Genomic DNA, 23,950 nt, shown 5'->3' with positions numbered 1-23,950 from the left:
AATATATTTAGTATCGTTTTAAACTTGAAATACGTTATTTTCAATCAGTTCCAAACAAAATGTCTATTATTAACGTTTTCCTTGCAACATAATCACTAAAATATGCTTTAAATATAAAGTGCTGGGAGTGAAAATTTTGAATATAGGGGTGCCTCGAGTGAAAGATACATTTCTAGGGTTGCCTTGAGCCCAAAATGTTTGGGAACCCCTGCTCTATACACTTAAAAGGTATGTCGGTTTGTTTACTGTTGAGTGAGAAAACAATGTTGCACGTCAAGTTAATCATCTGGGGTCCCCCCAAAATAATTTGGGGACAAAAGATGGGACCCAGGAAATGCCCCAAAAAATAACCTGTGTTCCAAATGGATCCAATGTAGATATTTAGTTACAAGATCTTAATACATTTAATTGGTTCATTAATTCACGAAAAAACACACAAACTCATCATCAAGTTTAGCTCTAAAGCTACCCTTCTGCAAGGTGCCTGTTCTACCCTGGATTCTAACCCGGATCTCCTCCACAAGGGCTGAAATTCTAACCACTGATCTAAAAGAGCAGAGAGAGCCTACCTGCTTTTAGAGGCGAAACAAGAATGTTTACCCCCGTCATGCAGTACCAATGTCAACCAGTAGGTGTCCCCCCAGACCACAGGCTCTGAATGTGTCATACTGTATGTGAGAGCAGGAGACTACAACCAGGGGTGGATGGTAACAAAGTATTAACTTGAGCAGTACTGTTGTTAGTATCTGTACTTTACTTGAGTATTTGTAATTTTGGTTACTTTCAAAATGCTGTCCTTTTGACTCCACGTGTACACAAGTACATTGTGAATTAACCAGTGTTGTTTTTGACAGCAAATTTTGATTTAGTTTTAGTCAGTCTTTTGAATAAAATGTTATTTAGTTTTAGTCATAATCTATTCACCTGAAAAGTATTAGTTTTAGTCTAATATTAGTTGACTAAATATCATAAGATTTTAGGCGACTAAATCTACAGTTGATTTAGTCAACTGAAATGTGTTTTGGCAGGCCTTGATGATGTATCGTAATGACTGATTTTACACTTGGTTGTGTGCTGAAAATATGTGTGCCGAAAATAGCAGATCTACAAGTTCACAACGCTGTTGTAATGTGTAATGTGCATAAAGTGAGTTGTAATGTGCATAGGTGAGCTTGTAGATCTGCTATTTTCAGCATGCAATACCTAAGAGCAACCACACATAAAATGACTCTCTTCTCCACTAGTCCCCTCCTAACATTTTAGTCTAGTTTTTATTTTGTTGACAAAATTGTCAATATATTAGACTTAGTTTTAGTCATCACAGCTTAGTTTTTATTTCGTTTTCGTCAGTGAAAAAAAATGCATTCGACACACATTTTTCGTCATAGTTTTAGTCGACAAAATCAACACTGGAATTAACCACTTAGATAGGCTATGTTTCTAAGGACTCCAGTACTTAAACTCAAATGCATATTTGACAGAGCATCATTTCACTTGGTGTTGACTTTTCCTTTTCATAAAATACAACCAACCAATTTGTATAAGTTTGTATTATTGTATTAACACACTCTAGATCAGTTATAGAGCATAATTATATTACCAGAACCAAAATGCATTGTCACTATTCCGAAGAACAAAGACATTAAAAGCTCTGTTTTAAAGTGCAGGACCACATAGCACAATGTGTGCTCAACAACTTACAACAACAACAACCATATAAATTTGGGATGCTGAGATGAACCCATTTAGCCTACAGAATTTAGCCTACAAAAACAAATATGTTGCAACATACTGTACATGTACTGTAAGCCCCTCCCATACACTAAAATGTGTACCCGGCCTGAATGGGTCGATATGGATCGTAATCGCGATACAAATGTGCGCGATACGAGTGAATCGGCTCATTCAGTGTGTATCGGTACAATTAACGGCTGAAATCGTGATGTTTCGTATCGTGATGTATCGTTCGCTTGTTGCATGTCTGAATCGGCTTTTCATGTAGTATTTCATTCTATCCTATGTTTCCGAGGGGTCTTGAAAAGTCTACTGCAGCTGTGACTGCTAGTAATTCTTTACATTTAGTTCTACTCTTGTTACAGGTTCATTTGATTCCATATGTACTGTACTACTCTCTGAGTTATGATGGTCCTTAAAATGTAAAAGTTAGAGAATCACTGGTATTATTGTATAGCAATAAATCACAATAAAATCGGGAACGGGGGTGAATCGTATCACATCGTATCCGGGTCAGGGATAAATCGTAATGCATCGTATCAGAAGAATTTCAATGTATCGTAATTATATCGTATCGCTGGCAGTGTATCGAATCGCCACAGTGGTGGAGATCTGCACCCCTAATTTACATTTAGAACGGGTACGCATTACAGTGTATTATTATTTTATGCTATTGAAAAACAGGAGATATACAAGCTCACAGCGTGGCACCGAGTGCCGTGCTGCGAGCTTGTAGATCTGCTATTTTTGAAAAATTGTGAACATTTGAATTTTGACCCTTTGATTCAAAAGTGTCTTTTGAATCCTAAGGTTTTTTTAAAAAAACTGTGTTTCGATGTCAGCAATCTGGCTTAGCCATCGTCAAAGAAAAGGTCCTTTTCACTTCAACTGGAGCTCAGTTAGTCTCTTCTTGAGACTACTATGTCAGTGGTTCTCAAATGTTTTCATGTCAAGGACCCCCAAACTGATATTTATTTGGCCACGGACCCCGATCTCAAAATATCTAGTTTCAGTCAAAATAAAAATAATCTTTCGAAAATATTTTATAAAAAATAAGCTTTATATATGTGTTTCAATTAAAAAATGACCACAAAAAGTGTAAAATAATGATAAAATAATCATTTGTGAAACTTATTTTTTTATAAAATATTTTCGAAACAATATTTTTATTTTAGCATCCGTTTTTCAAGAAAAAGTTGACTATAGCTCCTTTAAAGCATTCAATAATTCTAGGCCTAAATGGGATAAATACAATAACAATGTTGAAAATGTTGATAAGCTGTCTTTTGTGTCGCCATATGCAGGGAAGGGCCGGAGGGTTTTCCAGGACATGAGCTCAGGGAACTGGTTCAGATACCTGCCTGCATCCATCGCCGAGTTCCAGCCCGCCCTGCGAACCCTGGCCCAGCCAATCCAGAGAGAGCAGCTCCGGGACACGCTGCAGCAGTGGATAGACACGTAAGATTTAAGCCCCTTCTCCACTGCAGGGCTGAACCAGAACTTTTTCCAGAACCAAGAGATATCAAGAAAGTTGCGGAACCAAGTTCTGCTTACGTTTCCATATAACCGGACCTAACCGTGAAGGTCCCTAAAAAGAGCAGCAGCGCTGCCCAGGTTCCCAGAAGAAATAGGTTTAGGTTCCGGAAAGTTCTGGTTCCACCGGCACCGCGTTGTGGAAAAGGGGCTTTACACTACACACCATTAGCGGCGGATTCCTGGCGTTTGATCGTTTCCGTTTGTTTGTTTGCTTGCTTCCATGTGAGGAAATTATCTAAAAGCAAAACAAAGAAGAAAAAAGGACCCTGGAAACAAGAAACATAATTGAGTAAATAAAATGTATGCAGTAAAAAGTAAGTAAGTAGGTCGGGAGTGGCTTATTGTCGGTATCAGCCGGTAACACGCGGGAGTCTGTCCCCGTTACAATGGGCTAGACCCCTGGGAGATGGACTGCTGAGGTGGAGCGCCACACCTACCATCAGCTCCCAGTATTTGCCGCACGACTTGCCAAGCCATGCTACTCATACGCTGAGTTGGCGGTGCCCGGAATTGAACCCATGACCTTGCGGTGCAAAGGCGAGAGCTCTACCGACTGAGCTACCCGGATAACTAATGTATGCAGTGGAGAATCTAATTTTCTCTTGAGATTAAGCGGTTATGGATGAAACAGAAAATGAGTCTAGCTGGATTTTTACAAACATCCATTAATAAACTAGTGTCCAGTAAATGAAGATTAGAGTGATCGATGGATTCATTAAATACGTTGTAAACAGCATGTGGTACAGTCAGACATTAAGGCTATACTTATAAACAACACCAGAGCAGATGTACAAGCCTGCTACTTTTGAACATTTGTGAAACATCTTGAAAGTGCTTTAAAAATGTTGAATAATTAGGATTTATTTTATTTAATGTTTACCACTAATCTTCTCTTCTGGGGGGTCCCTGCCTGGCACAAATGATTTCCAGTTGGGAGGTCTGTGTCCAAATTTAGGGGACCATGATATGAAAAAGGTTTAGAGGCCATTTAAGTCCGAATATAGATGCTAGGGTTCAAGTGGATAATATAAAAAAGAGAAAAAAAGTTTCTATCACATAAAGATTTGGAGTGTAGTAACTCTGAGGACCCCCTGTTGAAGACCTCTGCTATATAGCATTCGAAGATTGTGGAATAGTCTATGAGGTTAAAGTGACATTTCGAGTACCATGAACCACTGTTTCTGACCCCGCTTTGGCAGAACTCTCTATCCAAGGCTCTGGTCTAACTAAATGATACACTGTTCACATTGTGGTCACCAGCTGTAAGGAGGACATGTGCAGTGGCATCAGCAGTCTGCTGGTCTACGTGAAGAGCCTGAAGGGCCTGGCAGCCATCAGGGACGCTGTCTGGGACCTCCTCTCCTCTGAGTCCATCAGCCAGCACTGGGGCTCCGTCTGCCAGCAGATGCTAGAGCGCCCCCTGGCCATGTGGGAGGACTTCCTGCAACAGCTGTTCCTTCAGCGCCTGCAGGTACGTTTTGGATCGTTCCCGTTTAGGGCTGCAACTGGTGCTCAAACTAGCGAACGTGATCCCTTATATTGGGAGAGTGTTTCCTGCTGGTGTTTCAGTCCGAGTGTATCAAAGGGTGCGTTCGGAAATGCGCACCGGGTGTGGTTAGGGTTAGGGGTTAGGGTTTAGGTTTAGGCATAGTTTTACTGAGGTTAAGGTTAGGGTTAGGGTTGAGTTTAGGCATAGTTTTACTGAGGTTAGGGTTAGGATTAGGGTTGGGTTTAGGCACTCACTACACTCACTGAGCACACACCCGGTGCGCATTTCCGAACGCACCCTTTGATACACTCGGACTGAAACACCAGCAGAAAACACTCTCTCCCCATATATTTGTTTAAAGGTACATTTTTATGAAACGATTGTTTTGGGGAATCTTCTTTCTTTCTTTCTTTCTTTCTTTCTTTCTTTCTTTCTTTAGCACATCAGTAGACTGTGACATTCAATAGGGCATTCAATGGAGGCGGCACGGGGCGCGCTGAGCGTCGCGTAAACGTCAACACTGGGAACGCTCCCGTTTTAATGAATGAAGGGTGCTCCACTGCCAACGTCTACGTTGGACGCTCAAATTCGCCCCGGTTCATTTTTTGATGCTGTCCGACGCTGGCACGATGCAGTCGTTTTGGTGGAACCCTAGGGATAGTTGGTGCCATGGCATTGGTCCGAAGGTTCATTAGTCCGAAGGTTCATTAGTCTGAATTTGTTAAGAATACTATGCCTAACTCTAACCCTAACCCTAACCTCAGTAACCCTAACTAAATTCGGACTAATGAATCTTCGGACTTATGGGCAGTTCCCGGGATATTTTGGGGTGTCCTCTCGGTGGGTGCTCCTCACTGGCAGGTGATTCAGTAGGATACAACAGGATACTGTTTAATTGTTCAAGCGCTTTGTAACATTGATTAAAACAGTGAAGTACAAATATAGTTTTAGCACAGCAGTGACAACAGACACATGCCTGTGGGGACTGAATTAGTTAGGGAAAAGGCGTAAAAAGCACACAAAAAAGAAGAAAAAGCAACATATTGACTCCACCTTGGGGCGGCAGTGACTCAGACATGAGGTAGAGCGACCGCTTTGGAACCAGAAGGTTCCCAGTTCGATCCCGGGCTCCCCGAGAGTTAGTGTGGAAGAGTCCTTGAGCAAGACTCTGAACCCCGTAGTTGCTCCCGCGGTAAGCAAGTTGGTGCCTTGCATGGTTTCCTCTGCCATTGGTTAGTCCCCCCAGGAATCCGCGGAGAAAAAGTCTTGATTCCGCGGAGAACAATCCTGATTCTGCGGAATTCTGTGGTGAACAATTCTTGATTCCGCGGACATTAAAAAACAACCTAAAATGACCAGTTATCAAGCTAAAAATGATATAGTTCTAATAATCAAGTAAAACGCTTCATGAAATAGCTACAATTAATTGTAATTAGTGGTTAGAATAATCAAATAATCATTTTCGAGAATAAAAATCTAATATTAAATCTATTATTTTTTAAGTTGTTATTGTTTTTAATAATTACTTTCTGATGCAAAGACTATATTGCCTGCCCATAGTAACCACATTTTAGAGGATAGCCTACCTACTACCTAGTATGGGTGTAATTTATTCTCTTCTGCATTAGCATTGTTATTGCCAGGACCATAGACATAGAGGAACTATAGTTCAGGACACAGTTTCTGTCAGGAACGAATGTGGGACCGGACCAATACAGCGTCAGTGCAACTAGCAGGAGGGAAGCTAAGCTATTCCCCCAGGCTCTGTATGAGATGGCCACTGGCCAGACCATGTACACATCGTTTTATAATAGTAGTAATAACTACTCCCGCCGCTCTGCTGCCACTCGCGACCGTTATTCCGCGGACGTCAGAAAAGTCTGCGAATGGCCGAGAAATCTGCGGGTGGTCGCGAATTCTGCGATAAATTCCGTGATCGCGGAATCGCGGATTCCTGGGGGGACTAATTGGTGTATGATTGTGTGTGTTTTAATGGGTGAAAGTAATGCACAATCATTGTAAAGTGCCTTGGATAAAGGCACTATATAAATCAGTGGTTCCCAAACTTTTTAGCTTGTGATCCAAAAGAGAAACTAAAATTTCTGTCGAGGTGCCAACTTGAATCTTGTGCACAAGTAGGCCATTCATGGCTATGGGCTTAAACACATGCCTACCTACCTACGCAGCCGAATGCAGTACTTGCGTGCTCTGCTGGTAATTAGACATTTGCTCGGGACTAGTTAAAATAGCCAATCTACAATTTATTTTTAATTTATGGAATTTCTTAGATTTTTCTTGTATTCATTCATGAAATTACTTGAAATTAAATAATAGATTTGTTTGAAAATGTCTTGAAAATGTTGCCTTTTTTGGGAAAGACTTTTGAAAATGTTTTGAAATAACAATTAAAAACAGAATGTAGGAAACCAAAAATGAAGGGATCCATAACAATGTGTCCACAACCTGTGTTTGGGAACCCAGTGATATAAATGCACCATTTACCATTAGGCCTGTCACAATTATTACATAATCGTCTAATTGCAATTATTTGACATAATCAGAATTACTTTGTCATAATCGTTTCCATGTTGAAAAATGTGGAAATAGTGGAAATAGCAGATCTACAAGCTCACGACACATTGCGATGCGTTGTGAGCTTGTGGATCGGCTATTTCCACTATCAATGTTGTCAAATAAAATATGTCAGTCATTTCTTTGTATAGTTGACACACTTTGTATGTATCATTATCTGCCATGTACAACTTCAAAGCCTAAAAGCCAAACAGAAATGTAATTGTCTGCGCAGTGGTTAGCGCTTCGCCTCACAGCTAGAAGGTCCTGGGTTCGATTCCCACAGGGGGACGCTATCGCTATAGCCACTGGGGGGCGTGTTCCCTCCTCCGCGTCATCAGCCTTTCTGTGTGGAGTTTGCATGTTCTCCCCGTGTCTCCTAGGGTTGATACCCTCACAAAAACATGCTGTAATCCTGGTCTCTATACTGCCTCCCCCTGGCCTGCTGGGGCGCCTGATGGAGGGGAAAGGAACTGGTTGGAATAACGTGTTCCTTCCACACGCTTCGTCTAAACCAGGGAAATCCCCACTGTCAGGTGAAAAGAAGCAACTTGGACTCCTCATGCATAGAAGGAAGCATGAGGTCAGTCCGTTGTCTCCCCAGGCGCGGCAGAGGGAGAGCAGAGCCCAGGATTACATAGGCAATTGGCACTGGGTGAAAATGGGTTGCAAAATCGTGGGATGAAAATTATAGTAAAAAGAATATATAATAATTGTCAATGACAAAAACACAATTAAATCGTTAATCGCAATTATTTCAGTGACAATTAATTGTCGTGTAAAATGTCCTAATCGTGACAGACCTATTTACCATTTACCTTCTTTCCTCCAGGCCATCACCCGTGAAGAGACCCAGGCCATCTCGTCCAGCTGCACCCAGCTTCTCAGCTCCGCTCTGAGGGACCTGGAGAGCCAGTCGGCCCAGTCCCCACCGCCAACAGCGCCCCCTATGGGCGGCGGCGGCTCGTGCAACCGCACGGCGGCCCAGTACGAGGCGGACGTGGCGTCGTTCCTGTGGTCGGAGGGAGCGGGAGACCTGCCGAGCGACGCCGCCTGGGTGAGTGGTAGGGGTGGGTGCAGCTCTGGTCCAGAGTGCCGGCGACTTCTCACTAACGCATAGGGGTGTAACGATTCAGGTACCTGACGATTCGATTGCGATTCAAAGGGCTACGATTCGATTAAATTGCGATTATCGATTATTACGATTCATCACGATTCCGATACATGATTTATTTCACCCGTTCAACGACACACGCTCATCAGAGCAGCACTACTACAGCTGAGTAGAGTGAGAGAGAGAGAGAGCAGGGAGAGGAGAGGAGAGGAGGAGGTTTTATATGCCGATGGAGCCGGTCGAATTCGTCTTGCCGTCATCTTTTCTGTCGTCTCATGTGTTTGTTTTGATTCATTGAGTGCATGTGCGTAGCCGTGTGCCAGACCAGTGTGTTACACCGTAAGCGGTCCGGTATGGCGCTGCAGTCAATTTTAGAAATTGGTGAATCGATTATTTTTTCCACCCCTAACGCAGGGGTTAAAGTTCTCAGTCCTGGGGACAGATTTTCAGTCTTGAGGATTCCATCCAGGGCTATTTATGACATCAGTGCAGATCCGCCAAAAAAAATAATAATAACATAATATTATGGGCTTTCTTTTAGGGATGGGACGATATGACAATTTCATATCACACTTATTGTGACCAAAGAAATTGCGATTTACGATAGTATCGCGATATCATCAAAAATATCCCCAACATTCATTATCCTGGGGCGGAACATTTGCCAAACAATAGCAGATCTACAAGCTCACAACACGTCGGCTATTTTTTGGCAAAGAGAATTGGTAGAGAGTGAAAAAAAAAATATTATAAGTTTTACCAATAGAGGGTTTAAGTGGTACTGGATATGCAAATAAAAGGTAAAGGTAAATTGATCTCAGTGCATGACAGAGCACGATATAGCGATAAATTAAATCTCCACGATACGATTATTGTGTGTGTTTTTTATCACGATAAACGATAATATCGCGTATCGTCCCATCCCTATTTCATTCTTGAGGATTCCATCCACGGCTATTTCTGCCAAAAAATAAATAACATAATATTATGGGCTTTCTTTTCTTCTCACTTGCAACCTTTCCTCTCCCCTGCATTCAAAGTGCATAACGGTTCAAATGACTACTGAAGGCTACAAGTGTATAAGTGTCTTCCTCTGTGTTTTTAACTAACACACTGCTACTATGCACCATGAGGCCGTAAAGTCAATACCTACTGTAGGCACAGCAATAATTTCAAGATATGAGTATTTGAATTGGCCAGACTAGCAATAGAATACAGTACAACTTAAGCATGAATTGGCACACAAAGGAACTTCAGAACCTCTGGTAAACACCCCAAATATTGGTGTGCCAAAAATAGCCGATCTACAAGCTCACAACTCCTCGCACTGCGAGGCGTTGTGAGCTTGTAGATCTGCTATTTTTGGCTAAAGTTCTAAGAATATGCATGCTAGGGTTCAAGTAGTTAATATAAAAAAGGAGAAAGAAAAGTTGCTATCACTCAAAGATTTGGAGGACCCCCTGTAGTAACTCTGAGGACCCCCGAGGGGTCCCGGACCCCCTGTTGAAGACCCCTGCTTTATGGTATAGCTCATAGTAAGTGAAAGGGACCCAAACCTTCAGCAGTTGTCCCCTAGGGATTTTGTAAATGTAATCATGGATTTTCTGATTTGTGTGTAGTTTCCAAAAATGTTTCTTTCAATTTTGGACATAATGAATAGGGATCGGACGATAAGCGATATTATCGTTTATCATGATATAAAACACTCACGATAATTGTTTTGTGGAGATTTAATTCATTGTGATATCGTCCTCCGTCATGCACTGGGTTCAGTTCACCTTTTATTTGCTGAGCTGCATATCCGGTACCACTTAAACCCCCAATAATTGGTAAAAGGTACTTATAATATCCATACTCTTTTTTTTCTCCACACTCTATCAAATATCTATAGCAGATCTACAAGCTCACAACGCGCCGCAACGCGACACGTTGTGAGCTTGTAGATCTGCTATTTTTTGGCAAATGTTCCGCCCCAGGATAATGGATTTTGATTATCGCGATAATATCGTAAACCGTGATTTCTTTTGTCGCAATAATCGTGATATGACATTTTCATATCGTCCCATCCCTAATATTCACCCCTAGGTGAGTGTGAGCCAGAGGGGCCAGCAGCAGCAGCAGCAGCAGCAGCAGTGTGGGGGTCTGGCCATGAAGACCCAGGCCCTGACACCCTGCGTGCAGAGCTTCTGCTCCTCGTTGGACAGCAAGCTGCGCAGCCGCCTGGACGACCTGCAGTGCTACCTGCCCTCCCAGGACAAAGGTGGGGGCAAAGTGTAGGCCTGGAGCTAGCCATACATTATAACCCTTATTTTGAAGACGTTTTCTCTTTACAAGAGTTATAAAGGGGAGAGCTGGAGGACCATCTGTGAGGCCGTTTGGTCCTCTCACTGCTCCAAACATGCACAAATGCAATATATAAGGTGCTCAACGCATTGCCGAAACTGTTCTCTAAGGCAGGGGTTTTCAAAGTGAGTGACGGGGCACCCTGGGGTGCCGTAACGGCAGTCCAGGGGTGCCGCGAGATAATGGATAATATTTGGAATTTATTTGGACACTTGGAAAAAATATTATTTAGTATAATTTTAAACTTGAAGTGCAAAGTTATTTTCAGTTAGTTCTAACCAAAATGGACATTATCTCAACATTTTCCTCGCAACATAATCACTAAAATATCGTCACTGTCGGGCAGAAACGTAAGTTTCAAATGTGTACGTATTTTGCCCTGCTGCATCATACAAGACTGTCACACAAAACTAGTGAAAACAGGCACACAAAACTAGTGAAAACAGGCAATCTACAAAAATGTGCTTGTAGATCGGCTGTTTTCACTAGTTTAGTACAAAACGAACAGTTTTGGACATACAAGGTTTCCACCCGACAACGACGATATGCTATGGGGTGCCTCGGATTAAAAAATATATATATGGGGTGCCCTGAGACAAAAAGGTTTGGGAACCCCTGCTTTAACTGTTCGCAAACTGTTCGCGATGTGTCAATCTATATTCTTTGACAGCCCTATCTTAACACATCTGTTGACAACCCTGAGTTTCCCGAGTTTGTATCGGTACCATACCTGTGCCAACCCCGAGTTTCCCGAGTTTGGGCCGTTTTTGAAAAAGAAAAAAAAAAGTTTTTTGGACCTCCAGAAATGTAAAAGGCATGATCACGATCGAGAAATTGCATGTTTAACCCCCATACCAACCCATTCTTTCAAACATGGCAGCCATGTTTGTTTACATTTGAATTAAATATAATGGCTGCTATATCATCACGGATTTCCAAGCGGATGTTTTTGTTTGAAAGCTGTGAACAGCGTGCACACACGTGGCGCATGATCTAGGCATGGACGTGCATGATCCGTGCACTTTGAATTACATGGCAGACATGGCATATACAACCTTCAAAGAGATTTTTTCATTGCAACGGATGTTAAACTATGGTGGCGATTCGGGAATTGGCATAACTTGGGTCACACCTACAGCAGTGTGCTTCATACTGGATATCTGGCCAATGTGACCCTGGGCCAGTGTTGATTTTGTCGACTAAAGCTGTGACGAAAAATGTTTGTCGACTGCGTTTTTTTCACTGACGAAAACTAAATAAAAACTAAGCTGTGATGACAAACTAAGACTAAATAGATTGACAATTTCGTCAACAAAATAAAAACTAAACTAAAACGTTAGGGAGGGACGAGTGGAGAAGAGAGTCATTTTATGTTTGGTTGTTCTCAGGTGTTGCGTGCTGAAAATAGCAGATCTACAAGCTCACAAGTAGATCTGCTATTTTCAGCACACAACCAAGTGTAAAATCAGTCATTACGATGCCATCAAGGCCTGCCAAAATACATTTTAGTCGACTAAATCAACTGTAGATTTAGTCGCCTAAAATCTTATGATATTTATTCGACTAAAATTAGACTAAAACTAAAACTTTTCAGGTGACTAAATTATGACTAAAACTAAATGACATTTTTATTCAAAAGACTATGACTAAAACTAAATCAAAATGTGCTGTCAAAAACGACACTGCCCTGGGCGTACAACAAACTTTGAGTGACTGTCACGATTATGACATTTTACATGACTATTAATTGTCACTCAAATGATTGCGATTAACAATTGAATTGTGTTTTTGTTAGGGGTGTAACGATATAGTAACTGTATCGAAATATCGTTTTTAACTTAAAAAATCGAAGTAGATCGAAATGAGAACAGCTAAAATCGAATCGTATCGTTTTATTTTGTATCGTATCGAATCGGCAGTGCAAAGAATCGATTGTATCGATACTACCTACTTGTGCATTGTATTTAGAATTTTTAAGAAGAAAAAAATAAAAGGAGGGGTCAAATTACTTTTCCTTTCCATATAGCTACACTGGTCTATCGATAAATGTGTGTAATCTCTGGGTTCATGTCAAGGTGCATGTTTGTCAACTTACAATAACCATGTATCTGGCAGATAATCACTGTTATCAGGTAATCACGTATTTATATCCATAATAATACATGTTTCCCTTAAAAACCTGCACTATCCACACCTTTCACACAGATTTAATTTCTTTGCTAAATAGTTACTATATCGATTTTAAATCATTGAATCGAATCGTATCGTATCGCCATGAATGAACCAATATCGTTCATGTATCGTATCGTCAACCATGTATCGTGATATGTATCGAATCGCTATTAAAATGTATCGTTACACCCCTAGTTTTTGTCGTTGGCAATTACATTTCTGTCTGGCTTGTAGGCTTTGAAGTTGCACATGGTAGATATGACACATAAGAACATTGATAGTGGAAATAGCCTTTTGTAGAGCTGCTATTTCCACTATTTTTGAAAATGTTTGAAAATATATGAACAGCGATGCAAGCGATTATGACCATTATGACAAAATGATTGCGATTAGACGACGTTTTTAATTGGCCTACCTGGAACTATGTATTATTCTGGTAGTGATTCGGGAATTGGCATAACTGGAGGTATAATTGGCTACCCTGACCCATTCAGAGCCCCATTGACTTCAAAAGGTGTGTTTTTGTTTCATAAATTACTGTCCAGTGTCAAACAGAATTAGTGAAAATAGCATATGTACAGTACAAGCCCTCAACTTGGCTCAACGTAGATCTGCTATTTTTGAGCTTTTCTGAAAGTGGGTGGGTTTTATAAACGTTGAACCCGTGAGAGGCATTAACAAGGTCTTGTGACTAAATAATAACTATGTTGGATCCATTGGGATGGGACACTCGTTATTTTTTTCCAATTTCCTGAAAAAGAAACGATTTTTGAACCTGCATGTTTCCACCCGACAGCGACGATATATATTATTGTGACCGTCATATCGCGAGTTACTATGAAAAGCTCCACCGGCTGGCTGTCCGTCCGTCCGTCACGTCACACTTTTGCCCCACTCTTATCTCTGGCACCGTTGGCCCTATCCATGCCAAACTTTGCACACACACTCCTATGCATGGCAAATCACAACCCCCGCCCCTGATTTCTCACATGGCCCTCTTCTAGCGCCACCATCAGGCCGACTTGTGCAAAAGACATTTTTGGACACTGCTCCGACAGATTTTGCCCTAAAATCACGCAAACCAGTATCTCTAAAGTCATGTCATTCACATGGATCTGTCCCGTTTCCCATATTCCCTCCTGATTGGCTACTACTGCCTTCTATAGTTTGTGTATGCGACCTGACGGTCGCTTATCTCCAGATTAGGGAGTCTTACTGGTATATAAATGCACTTAAATAATCATGTACTTTCCTCCCCAGCCTCCAGCACCACGTCCGCGGCCCCGAACCCCGTCTCCTCCTCCGCCGCCGCGTCTCCCTTCGACCGCTTCACGGACGCGGCGGCCGTGGAGGACACCCTGCGGGAGAACTGCCTGGCGTGCATGCGTCACGTGCTGTCGGCGGTGCGCTCTGAGCTGGCAGCGGGGCCCGCCGGGGGCCCCCCACTGGGGGACCACCTCAGCACCGTGCTGTTCCTGGCCAGGCTATGCCAGTCGCTGGGAGAGCTCTGTCCCAACCTGAGACGCTGCATCCTGGGTAGACACAGCAGCAGTGGTAAGGCCCAGGCAGAAGGATTACAGGGGTTGACACTAAGGTCTCAGATGCACTTGCCCGTCGGGCAAGTACAGGTTCTGTTCTACTTGTCCGAAGGTCTTGCCCACTTGCCCGAAAAGTAAATCGTCCACTATCAAATCATACTGTAGGTGAGATTTTAATTACCACCCATGTATTTACTTTCTCAGGCTGTGCTAAAAAAAATGTCATACCTCAATACCTCCAAATCCAAATACCTACAGTAGCCTACATAGCTATGATTGAATATGTCTATGGTTTCACGCTTGTTACATTCCACAGACCAGAAGGCAGAGCGTGCTGGCCTCATTCAGGTTACATCTGGTGTTGTGTTTATAGACTGTTGCGTCCACTCGCAAATGAACACTTGCCCGGTCGGGGCAACTTGAAATCAAACCTCACCTGCCCGAAGTTTTTATTTACCTGCCGGGGGCAGGTGGGCAAGCCTTAGTGTCAATGCCTGGATTATGATATGATGACATGGCTAGGGATGGGACGATATGAAATTGTCATATCACTATTCGCGATAATCAAAATCCATTATCCTGGTGCGGAACATAGCCGATCTACAAGCTCACAACACATCGTGTTGGACGCGTTGTGAGCTTGTAGATCAGCTATTAAGACATTCCTGTGCCAACCCCGAGTTTCCAGAGTTTGGGCCGTTTTTGGAAAAAAAAATGTATTTTTCAAAAATGTTTTTTGGACATCCAGAAATGTAATAGCCATGATCGTGATCGTGAAATTGCATTTCTAACCCCCATACCAACCCATTCAAACATAATGGCTGCTATATCATGAATGCCTGAACGGATTTCCAAGCAGATTTTTTTGTTTGAAAGCTGTGAACAGCGTGCACACACGTGGTGCATGATCTAGGCATGGGCGTGCACAATCCGTGCACTATGAATTACATGGAAGTCTATGGAGACCTTCAAAGAGATTTAATTGATTGCAACTTAAGTGTTAAGTACAATATAAGTACCTTTTACCAATTATAGAGTGTTTAAGTGGTACCGGATAAGCAGCTCGGCAAATAAAAGGTGAATTGATCCCAGTGCATGACATAGGACGATATCACAATATATTAAATCTCCACAATAAAGCCCTTTGTACACAGGACAGTTGCGTTTTTTTCGTTTGCGGCATGAATAAAACGCATTGGATTTGGTGTGCAAGGCTGTGCGGAATCGGCGCTGCGGATCCAAAAAGGAGTCATAAAAGGAGTGATGGGTTTTTTACCGCATGCGACAAGACGCACGAATCGAACTGGTTTCGATCGAGAAAAAAACGCACGGCGGTAGCCACTCGTCGCACTGCTAATTCGGAGCCGGTGTGCATGAAGTCATAGAGAATCATTGTTTTCTTTTCAAAAAATGATATTGTCCGTTTTATCCGTGCGGTTAAACGCGCCTGTGTGCAAAGGGCTTAAGATTAATGTGAGTGTTTTTTATCACGATAAACAATAATATCGCTTATCGTCCCCTCCCTAGACATGTTTCATTTACTGCCATTAAAAACTCCATTTATCGGGGTTGTCTGCCGCAATTTTCTTAACTTTTAACGTGTGCGTGTCCATCGTGCACGACGGCCCACGGATCGTGCACGATCTGCATGCCGCGGTCCACTCCAGGAAGTGTTGTCCCGCCCTTCCCAAAAAGCATATCCGTTTCCGGTCGCTATTGTTTACAAAGCAATTATACGGCAAAAAGGATTTATATTTTCAGTCATGTGTTCCAACATTCAATGCCAAATCACAATTAAATCATTAACTGCAATACCGTTGGATCCAAAACTCTTCATTTTGGGGTTATACCCTGAAACTCTTGTCATACCAAGGAAAAAACAAATTCTTTTGGACATGTCATTACTCCAAGCAAAACGCACAATTGCTCTTTCATGGAAGAACATTCAAAGACCACGGGTGAGCCAATGGCTCAGGGAAATGAGCAGTTGCTGTGCTATGGAAAAGATAACCTATATTCTGAAGAAATGTACGATGAGGTTTGGGGACCTTTTACTCGTCTCTTAAGGGACGTTGATGTGTCGGAAATGCTTCGAATGGATGTAAATACCACATAATCTGTTGTGGCTCTATGCACTCTGTGGACGCTGTTGTTTGCCCTGATCTATATATTTTTTTTATTCTATTTTATTTTTGAGTGTGTGTGTGTGTTTTTGCTGTTTTTGCTTTTGCATTTGTTTTGTTTATTGCTTTTATGTAATACTCCTTGTCATGTCCTATACGTTTATTAGTCAAAAAAAACAATAAACATATTGTTTAAAAAAAAAAAAAATCATTAACTGCAATGATTTGTATGACAAAATCCATGTCCTGTTGGGTTGGCAGGGACGGAGGCCACAGGTAAAGGCACGCCGGGTCAGAGCAGGAAGCTGGGTAAAGCCAGGGGAGCGGTTGCAGAGGTGACCCCAGCCCAGGCCAAGTGGAGCAGCCTCAACCAGGAGCTGTTAGCCTGCAGCATGGAGGCCTACGGCATCTGGACCCACGCTCTGTCCAAGGTCAGGGTCCCCAACGGCACAATTATTACATACTCGTCTAATCGCAATTATTTGAGTGACAATTAATCGCCATGTAAAAATTCATAATCGTGACATCCCTAGGGACGATATGAAAATGTCATATCACGATTATTGTGACCAAAAGAAATAGCGATTTACGATATGATCGTGATAATCCAAATATCCCCAACATCCATTAACCTGGGGCAGAACATTTGCCAAAAAATAGCAGGTCTACAAGCTCACAACGCGTCGCGTTATGACCCATTCACTCACTCGTTCCTTCCCACAGTAGAAGTCTGGACTTTGGCCTATAGGCAGCTTGAAAAGTGGGTGGGAGTACTTGCCTTGACTCCTCTAACCAAACAGCGTAGCAAAACATCTCTCAGCCAGTCGGAAGAACGGCAAACAAACTTTTCGGCCGATGAACTCCGCTAGCGCATCCTCCTTTTCCTTTCCTTTTTAATCGTTGTAATTGATTCCAACTCTGAAATAACTTCACTTATTGCTTGTTTTATTGTTTCAGCGTTAACTGTTACACTTGTTGCATCGAGGGCAGCCATGTTGTTTTGAAAATGCTGCAGCAAGCATCTACGTCACCGTCTACACATGGACCAATCAGGGGAAGCTTTTCACTTGTTTTGCGGACAGCAGTTGAAACGCAGTCACTGATTGGCCCTGATCAGAAAATGATTGGGGCCAATGTCCCATACTCGCTGCCTATACGCGGGAGGCCAGACCTCTTACTGGGGAAGGAGGAATGAGTGAACACAGTATGAGGGATGGCCCACCAGGCTACATGTCTGATACATTGAGATCTTGTTTCAGTCCTGAGATTTTATCATGTTGTGTGCGTGTTTTGTAGATCTGCTGTCTCCAGTACATCATGTTGTGTGTGTGTGTGTTTTGTGGTGCAGGTACTTGTAGATCCGCTGTCCCCGGTCCTCCACAGCCAGTCTACAGGCTCCATCCTGTCCACGGCCACCAACTGGGAGGAGATGGAGATCCAGGAGGAGGCGGAGTCAGGAAGCAGCGTCACGTCCAAGATCAGACTTCCTGCCCAGGTCAGTTCCATCAAAGATTTTTAACACTTGGGATGCCATTATTGTTGTAATTATTTGGCTATAGAGTGCCGCCATTCACTGCGCTTTATTTTGAAGAGCGCCGGAAGCCACGATCATGTCCATGTTGTGGAAATTCACAATGTTGTAATGGCGATCAGTATGTTTACTTTCACACGGAAATGAAAAACCCTAACCGCGGCCGACCTTCACGGCCCAGTGTTGCCGTGAAAAAAAGCTTACATGCTTCTTGATGCTGGCGGCCACACACACATTCATACACCGATGGCAGAGGAAACCATGCAAGGCACCAACCTGCTCACTGGGAGCAACTAGGTGTTCAGAGTCTTGCTCAAGGACTCTTTGACACTTACTCTGGTGGAGCCCAGGATCGAACTGGGAACCCTCTGTGTTCTATTGGCGGTTGCTCTACCCCTGAGCCAATGCTGCCCCTTTAGTTTAGTCTCACTAGTTGCGATAGGAATTAGAATTGAAGATGGATATATAATCGTTATACCAAACGATTTGTTATACCAAACAAAAATAAACAATTATACCAGACTAACCCAGTTATAATTCCCCTGACCAAGAAGAATTTTGGAGGAGAACGGCACTCTTCAGCCATAGTTTCAGCCGCCTGATGACAAAGTTATATCCTGTCTTAGACCTTATCAGAAAACCGAAAAAAGGAGTCCCAGTCTCAAATGTACAGAATGTTGTTTATGCAGATGTAGGGATGGGATAATACACAATATTATCGTTTATCGTGATAAAAAACACTCACGATAATCGTATTGTGGAGATATAATTTATCGTGATATCGTCCTCCGTCATGCACTGGGATCAAATCAACTTTTATTTGCTGGGCTGCATATCCGGTATTGGTAAAAGGTACCTTTAACTCATTTAGTGCCACCCCTTTCACCACTAGAGGGCGCCCAGTGGCCATAGAAAATCCCATAGAGATATGCTGGTATATGCAGAAGCCCTGCAGCCATGACTTGCCTGAACACTTTCCTTTGTGCATGTACAGGAAGAGGATGAAGTTAGCTTGAAGTTAGCTATTGGCTACCAAGCATTTTAGAAGCCTTATTTTCGTCAACTTAGCCATGATTAAACCTTGCACACCTCATGCATGGGAAAAAAACAGAGAAGAATGAGCTCTAAAAAATCCAATGCAATCCTGGATTGCATTGGAGTGGATTTGTGCAGTTTGTTCACAGCTTTCAAACAAAGAAATCCGATTGGAAATCCGTTCAGGCATTCTTGAGATAATCGCCATTATGTTTTACATGTTATGTAAACAAACATGGCTGCCCTGTATGTTAGATGGGGTTGTATGGGGGTGGAACATGCAAAATCGCGATTGAAATCATGTTCACCAGATTTGATGGGGTCAAAAAAAAAAAAAAAAAAATTCAAAAAAAAATTTTTCAATTTTTTTTTTTTTTTTTTTTAAAGCCGAACTTGTTCGGGATCGGCACTCTGCGATACGATAATAAAGCCGAACTAGTTCGGGATTGGCACTCAATGAGTTAATATGCATACTTGATACAGTCTTTTTTCACTCTCTATCAAATATCTTTGCCAAAAAATGGCCGATCTACTTACAAAGTTGTAAGCTTGTAGATCTGCAATATTTTTGGCAAATGTTCCGCCCCAGGATAATGGATTTTGTTTATCGCGATAATATCGTAAATCACAATTTATTTTGTCACAATAATCGTGATATGAAATTTTCATATTGTCCCATCCCTAGACAGATGCTATGTTTATTATTTACCTGGTATCCTATAGTTTCTTTGAAGCACTGCATTGTTCTCTCTAGTCTAGACTCCACTTATGTGATCATTTACCTTGTTTGTTGTTCATGGTTACTTATTCTGATTTCACACTTGTGAGCAGGGCTGTCACGATCATGACTTTTTACGTGGCGATTCATTGTCACTCAAATAATTGCGATTAACAATTTAATTGTGTTTTTGTCGTTGACAATTGCATTTCCCTAGGCTTTGACGTTACTACTGTCTGTCATTCAATGTTATGAGATACTTTATTGGTTTCCTCTGCACATAAGCCAAATGCTTTCTAGGATCTCCTTTTAGTTGACCTTGTACCAGTGAACTGTACCGTCATGAAACTGTTCCCTTTCCTATGCAAACTTCTAATAAAGTCTTCAATCAATCAATCAATCAATCAATCAATCAATCAAACTGACAAATTTGACAACTTTAAACTGAAAAAAGAACATTGATAGTTTTGAAATTGTGTGAAAATATATGAAAATCTTTCAACATGGAAACGATTATGACAAAATAATTGCCATTAGACGAGTATGTAATAATTGTGACAGGCCTACTTGTAAGTCTCTCGATAATAGTGTAAATGCCTAAATTCTAAGTGTGTGTGTGTGTGTGTGTGTGTGTGTGTGTGTGTGTGTGTGTACTGTGTGTTTGCGTGCAGCCGTCATGGTTTGTGCAGTCCTTGCTGTTCCAGCTGTGTGTGGAGGTGAACCGGGTGGGGGGCCACGCTCTGCCCCGGCCCACCCTGAACCAGTTGCTGCGGTCCTGCCTGGACCGGGCTCTCCAGCACTACCATGTCCTCACACAGCCAGACCACCACAAGGTACCTGACTGACTCGCTGCTGCTTCTCTTTGTAACGGTTTTTAGTCGGAACCAAATGGACTCTTACAGGTCTAGTAACTCTGAGTGTACAAATGGAACCAAATAGTCTGAACAGGTGCGGTTCTAGCCCTGAGCAGCAGGGGGGCCGCTCCACGTGCACGCGCGACCGCAGTTTTATTAATTTATTTTTTAAGTTTTGCAGTCATTTTGCCCTATTCACCAGCAGTCTCCCAGTCCCCACCCACCCCTTAGGTTAAGCAAAACAACTGATGATTTAAGTAACATTTGTCTCAGCGGACAACTTTTGACATCAAGAAAAGAGTTAGGCAAGAAAAGAGTTTATCAGACATCTGATAAAAATACCGGACATAATAATTGTAATGCATGGATGACAAGCAGGTGCAAAAACATAGCCAAAAACAACAGTTTAAGTCCTGTTGTATAGTTGGGACTGAACGAATTGAATGTAAAGGAGTAGTAGGCTGTACAAATAAAAATAGCCTACAGCTTCATCTTGCATAGGGAATTAATTATATTGGACTAATAATCGCGCAGGCTCAGGCTGTGTGTTTGCACGCATACTGTATGGTTTCATAACAAGTTGTTTCTGTTGCATCGAGGCCAACAACACATGTACAGAATAATGAGAAATAGTCTGAAAGTGGGGTCTGCGCAAATGTTTCATAGGTTGATATTCATCTGTCCAGAAATTAATCAATTATAGACTACTCACTGTATGGTCGAGTGGTCACGATAGTGCGTCCATGCATCTCTGTTATGCAACTTTGGGAAAGTTGTAAAGGCTTTGGTGGTGATCTTGTACAGTTTCCATAACATCTCCTCATAAAGAACTTCAATCGAGTGTATAATGTTTGTTTTATATGGGTTGTTAGTTGTCCTGCGTGCCTTCCATAATTCCCATGGGCCATGGGTTAACAGTGTGCATTGCAAGATGACGCTGAAATGGACTGCTGTCTTCTCTCTCCCCCCAGCGCCCCCCGTTCGCAAATTAATGTATAGGCTAAACTGTTCTGAAAATACAACTTGTTTTGGCTGTCCATTCATCATGTACAACTTAAACTGCGCGCTCGTATTCCAAACCAATGCAGCTTAACAACATAACAAACCGACAACTAGGGCCAACCCAGCAACAACTATCGTTTCCTGTCTTACTTTCACAATAAAGTGTCTCCCGCTTACCTCCCAATGCAGCTTATTTCACGCAGGTTATTATTAACAGGAAAAAGTGTAGCTTAACCCGTGTGTTTTTGTGCAACCAAACGTGCATGGGAGAGAGAATGATGAGGGTGAGAGAGAGAGAGAGAGAGAGAGAGAGAGACATTGAGAAACAGAGAGAGAGAGAACTGCCGTTGTTTAGGAGTAGTACTGCACTTGGGTATCACACTTTTCTCCGTCTGACCGTCTCTCTCCCGATTTTGCTAGCCCCGAAAACTACCGGTGCTAGTCCGGAAACTAGTGGTGCTTTAGCACCAAAAGCCACCACGTAACTCCGCCACTAAGTCTGAAGTTGAGATGAAACCGATAACGATTTCGATACCCATAACTTGCATATCGGACGATACGATACCAGCGTGTAATTGAAACTGACCTAGGTACAGTGGTTCTCAAAGTGAGGTCCAGGCAGGGACCATCTAGGTTTCTTGAGGGGGTTCCAAATGGACACTTACAGGTCTGTAACTCTGAGAGTGTGCAAATGGGATCCGGGTCCATTTGATTCTATTGATAAATTATTGATTAATTAGATAGATTACGTGATATCGCAAAAGACTGCCATACTCGCCGATACCAGCATTTTGGGCAGTATTAGCAGCATTTCCGCGGTATTGGTATGGGAACAACAGTATTCTAAAGGTTGACACATACTACTGTAGAACAACCGACGTCAGTTCGCTTTGGCTAAGGTACGTTACAAAAAAGAAACAGATTTAATTTCATTCTTCTTTGTTCCTGAAGCCAGACTGTAACACGCTGTGGGGAATTTGTGACGGAGCGGAGGTAAATGGAGGTTTCCCCGTTTTAGCGATAGGTTCAGAGGTTTTTTGTTCCTCCTGGAATTTGGCTCATGTCTCTTCCACACTGCCGCTGCTTTTCCCTGGCTTCACTGCTGACAGAATTAAGTTGGAAGCTGGCCTAAATGAATGAGGAAACGATGCGGAGCGTCTGACCAATCTCCAAATTAGTCCGGGTAGTGACTCGGAACACGTAGGAGGCACCAAAAACACCCAAATGTTGCTCTGATCCTGCCCATCCAAACCAATGGATGACATGATATTGTAGTCTGGACCCGGCTCATCAAATGTTGGTTTTCTGGTGTTGTATGAATTGGGCTCTACGGGTTTGGTTCCATTTGGAGAGTTAAATGAACATGGGGCTTTTACAGTGTAGATTGGGGTCAAAATATCTGTCACAGATAAAACTAACATCTGTGACAGATATTTTTTTTACTACCATCCACTTGAATGGAGAAATATCTGGAGAAAGAGATTGTTTTTATCTGTTATCTAGCCCAGTGGGAATGGACCTTAAGCGATATTATCGTTTATCGCAATAAAAAACAAAATCGTATCGTGGAGATCTAACTTATCGTTATATCGTCCTCCGTCATGCACTGGGATCAATTCACCTTTTATTTGCAGAGCTGCATATCCGGTACCATTTAAAACTCTATAATTGGTAAAAGGTACTTGTAATATACGTTCTTAATACAGTATTTTTTTCACTCTCTACCAAATCTCTTTGCCAAAAAAATTGCCGATCTACAAGCTCACAACGCGTCGCAACGTGGCACGTTGTGAGCTTGTAGATCTATTTTTGGGCAAATGTTCCGCCCCAGGATAATGGATTTTGATTATCGCAATAATATCGTAAATCACGATTTATTTTGTCACAATAATCGTGATATGAAATTTTCATATCTTCCCATCCCTGCCTCACACTCTTCCATTGTGGTTCTGTTCCAACACTGACAGGAGGGCCAGTTCCCTATGACCCAGAACAGAGCCTTGCAGCTGCTGTTTGACCTGCGCTACCTCAGTGCCACGCTGGGGACAAGACCTGAGGATGGCAAGACCTCCCGCTCCCAGCAAGACCCCAGGTACCATATCTCTGCTGTCGGGCCGAAACTCCAAAATGTTCATTTTTTGGGAAAATGAGCCCAAGTGGAGTTAGGAGGTTTTGACCTAAGGACTTTTT

At 42.3% G+C, this 23,950-nt stretch overlaps 1 protein-coding gene across 3 annotated transcripts in view; it reads left to right on the top strand.

Moving 5' to 3' along the window:
• Nucleotides 1-23,950, top strand: part of cog1 (component of oligomeric golgi complex 1) — a 60,650-nt gene that overhangs the window by 25,524 nt on the left and 11,176 nt on the right. For 2 of the 3 annotated variants that reach the window (XM_080724318.1, XM_080724320.1), the window contains exons 5-13: nt 3,039-3,192; nt 4,531-4,741; nt 8,163-8,387; nt 10,530-10,704; nt 14,220-14,513; nt 16,882-17,051; nt 17,969-18,115; nt 20,576-20,737; nt 23,728-23,852. In XM_080724318.1, coding sequence (XP_080580444.1) covers nt 3,039-3,192; nt 4,531-4,741; nt 8,163-8,387; nt 10,530-10,704; nt 14,220-14,513; nt 16,882-17,051; nt 17,969-18,115; nt 20,576-20,737; nt 23,728-23,852 — 1,663 coding nt within the window. The remainder of the gene's footprint in view (nt 1-3,038; nt 3,193-4,530; nt 4,742-8,162; nt 8,388-10,529; nt 10,705-14,219; nt 14,514-16,881; nt 17,052-17,968; nt 18,116-20,575; nt 20,738-23,727; nt 23,853-23,950) is intronic. The other variant, XM_080724319.1, reaches the window with a different exon arrangement.

The sequence above is a fragment of the Nannobrachium achirus genome, assembly GCF_963921795.1.
Source record: "Nannobrachium achirus genome assembly, chromosome: 4".
NCBI lineage: Eukaryota > Metazoa > Chordata > Actinopteri > Myctophiformes > Myctophidae > Nannobrachium > Nannobrachium achirus.
This window is presented reverse-complemented; position numbering and strand designations above follow the sequence as displayed.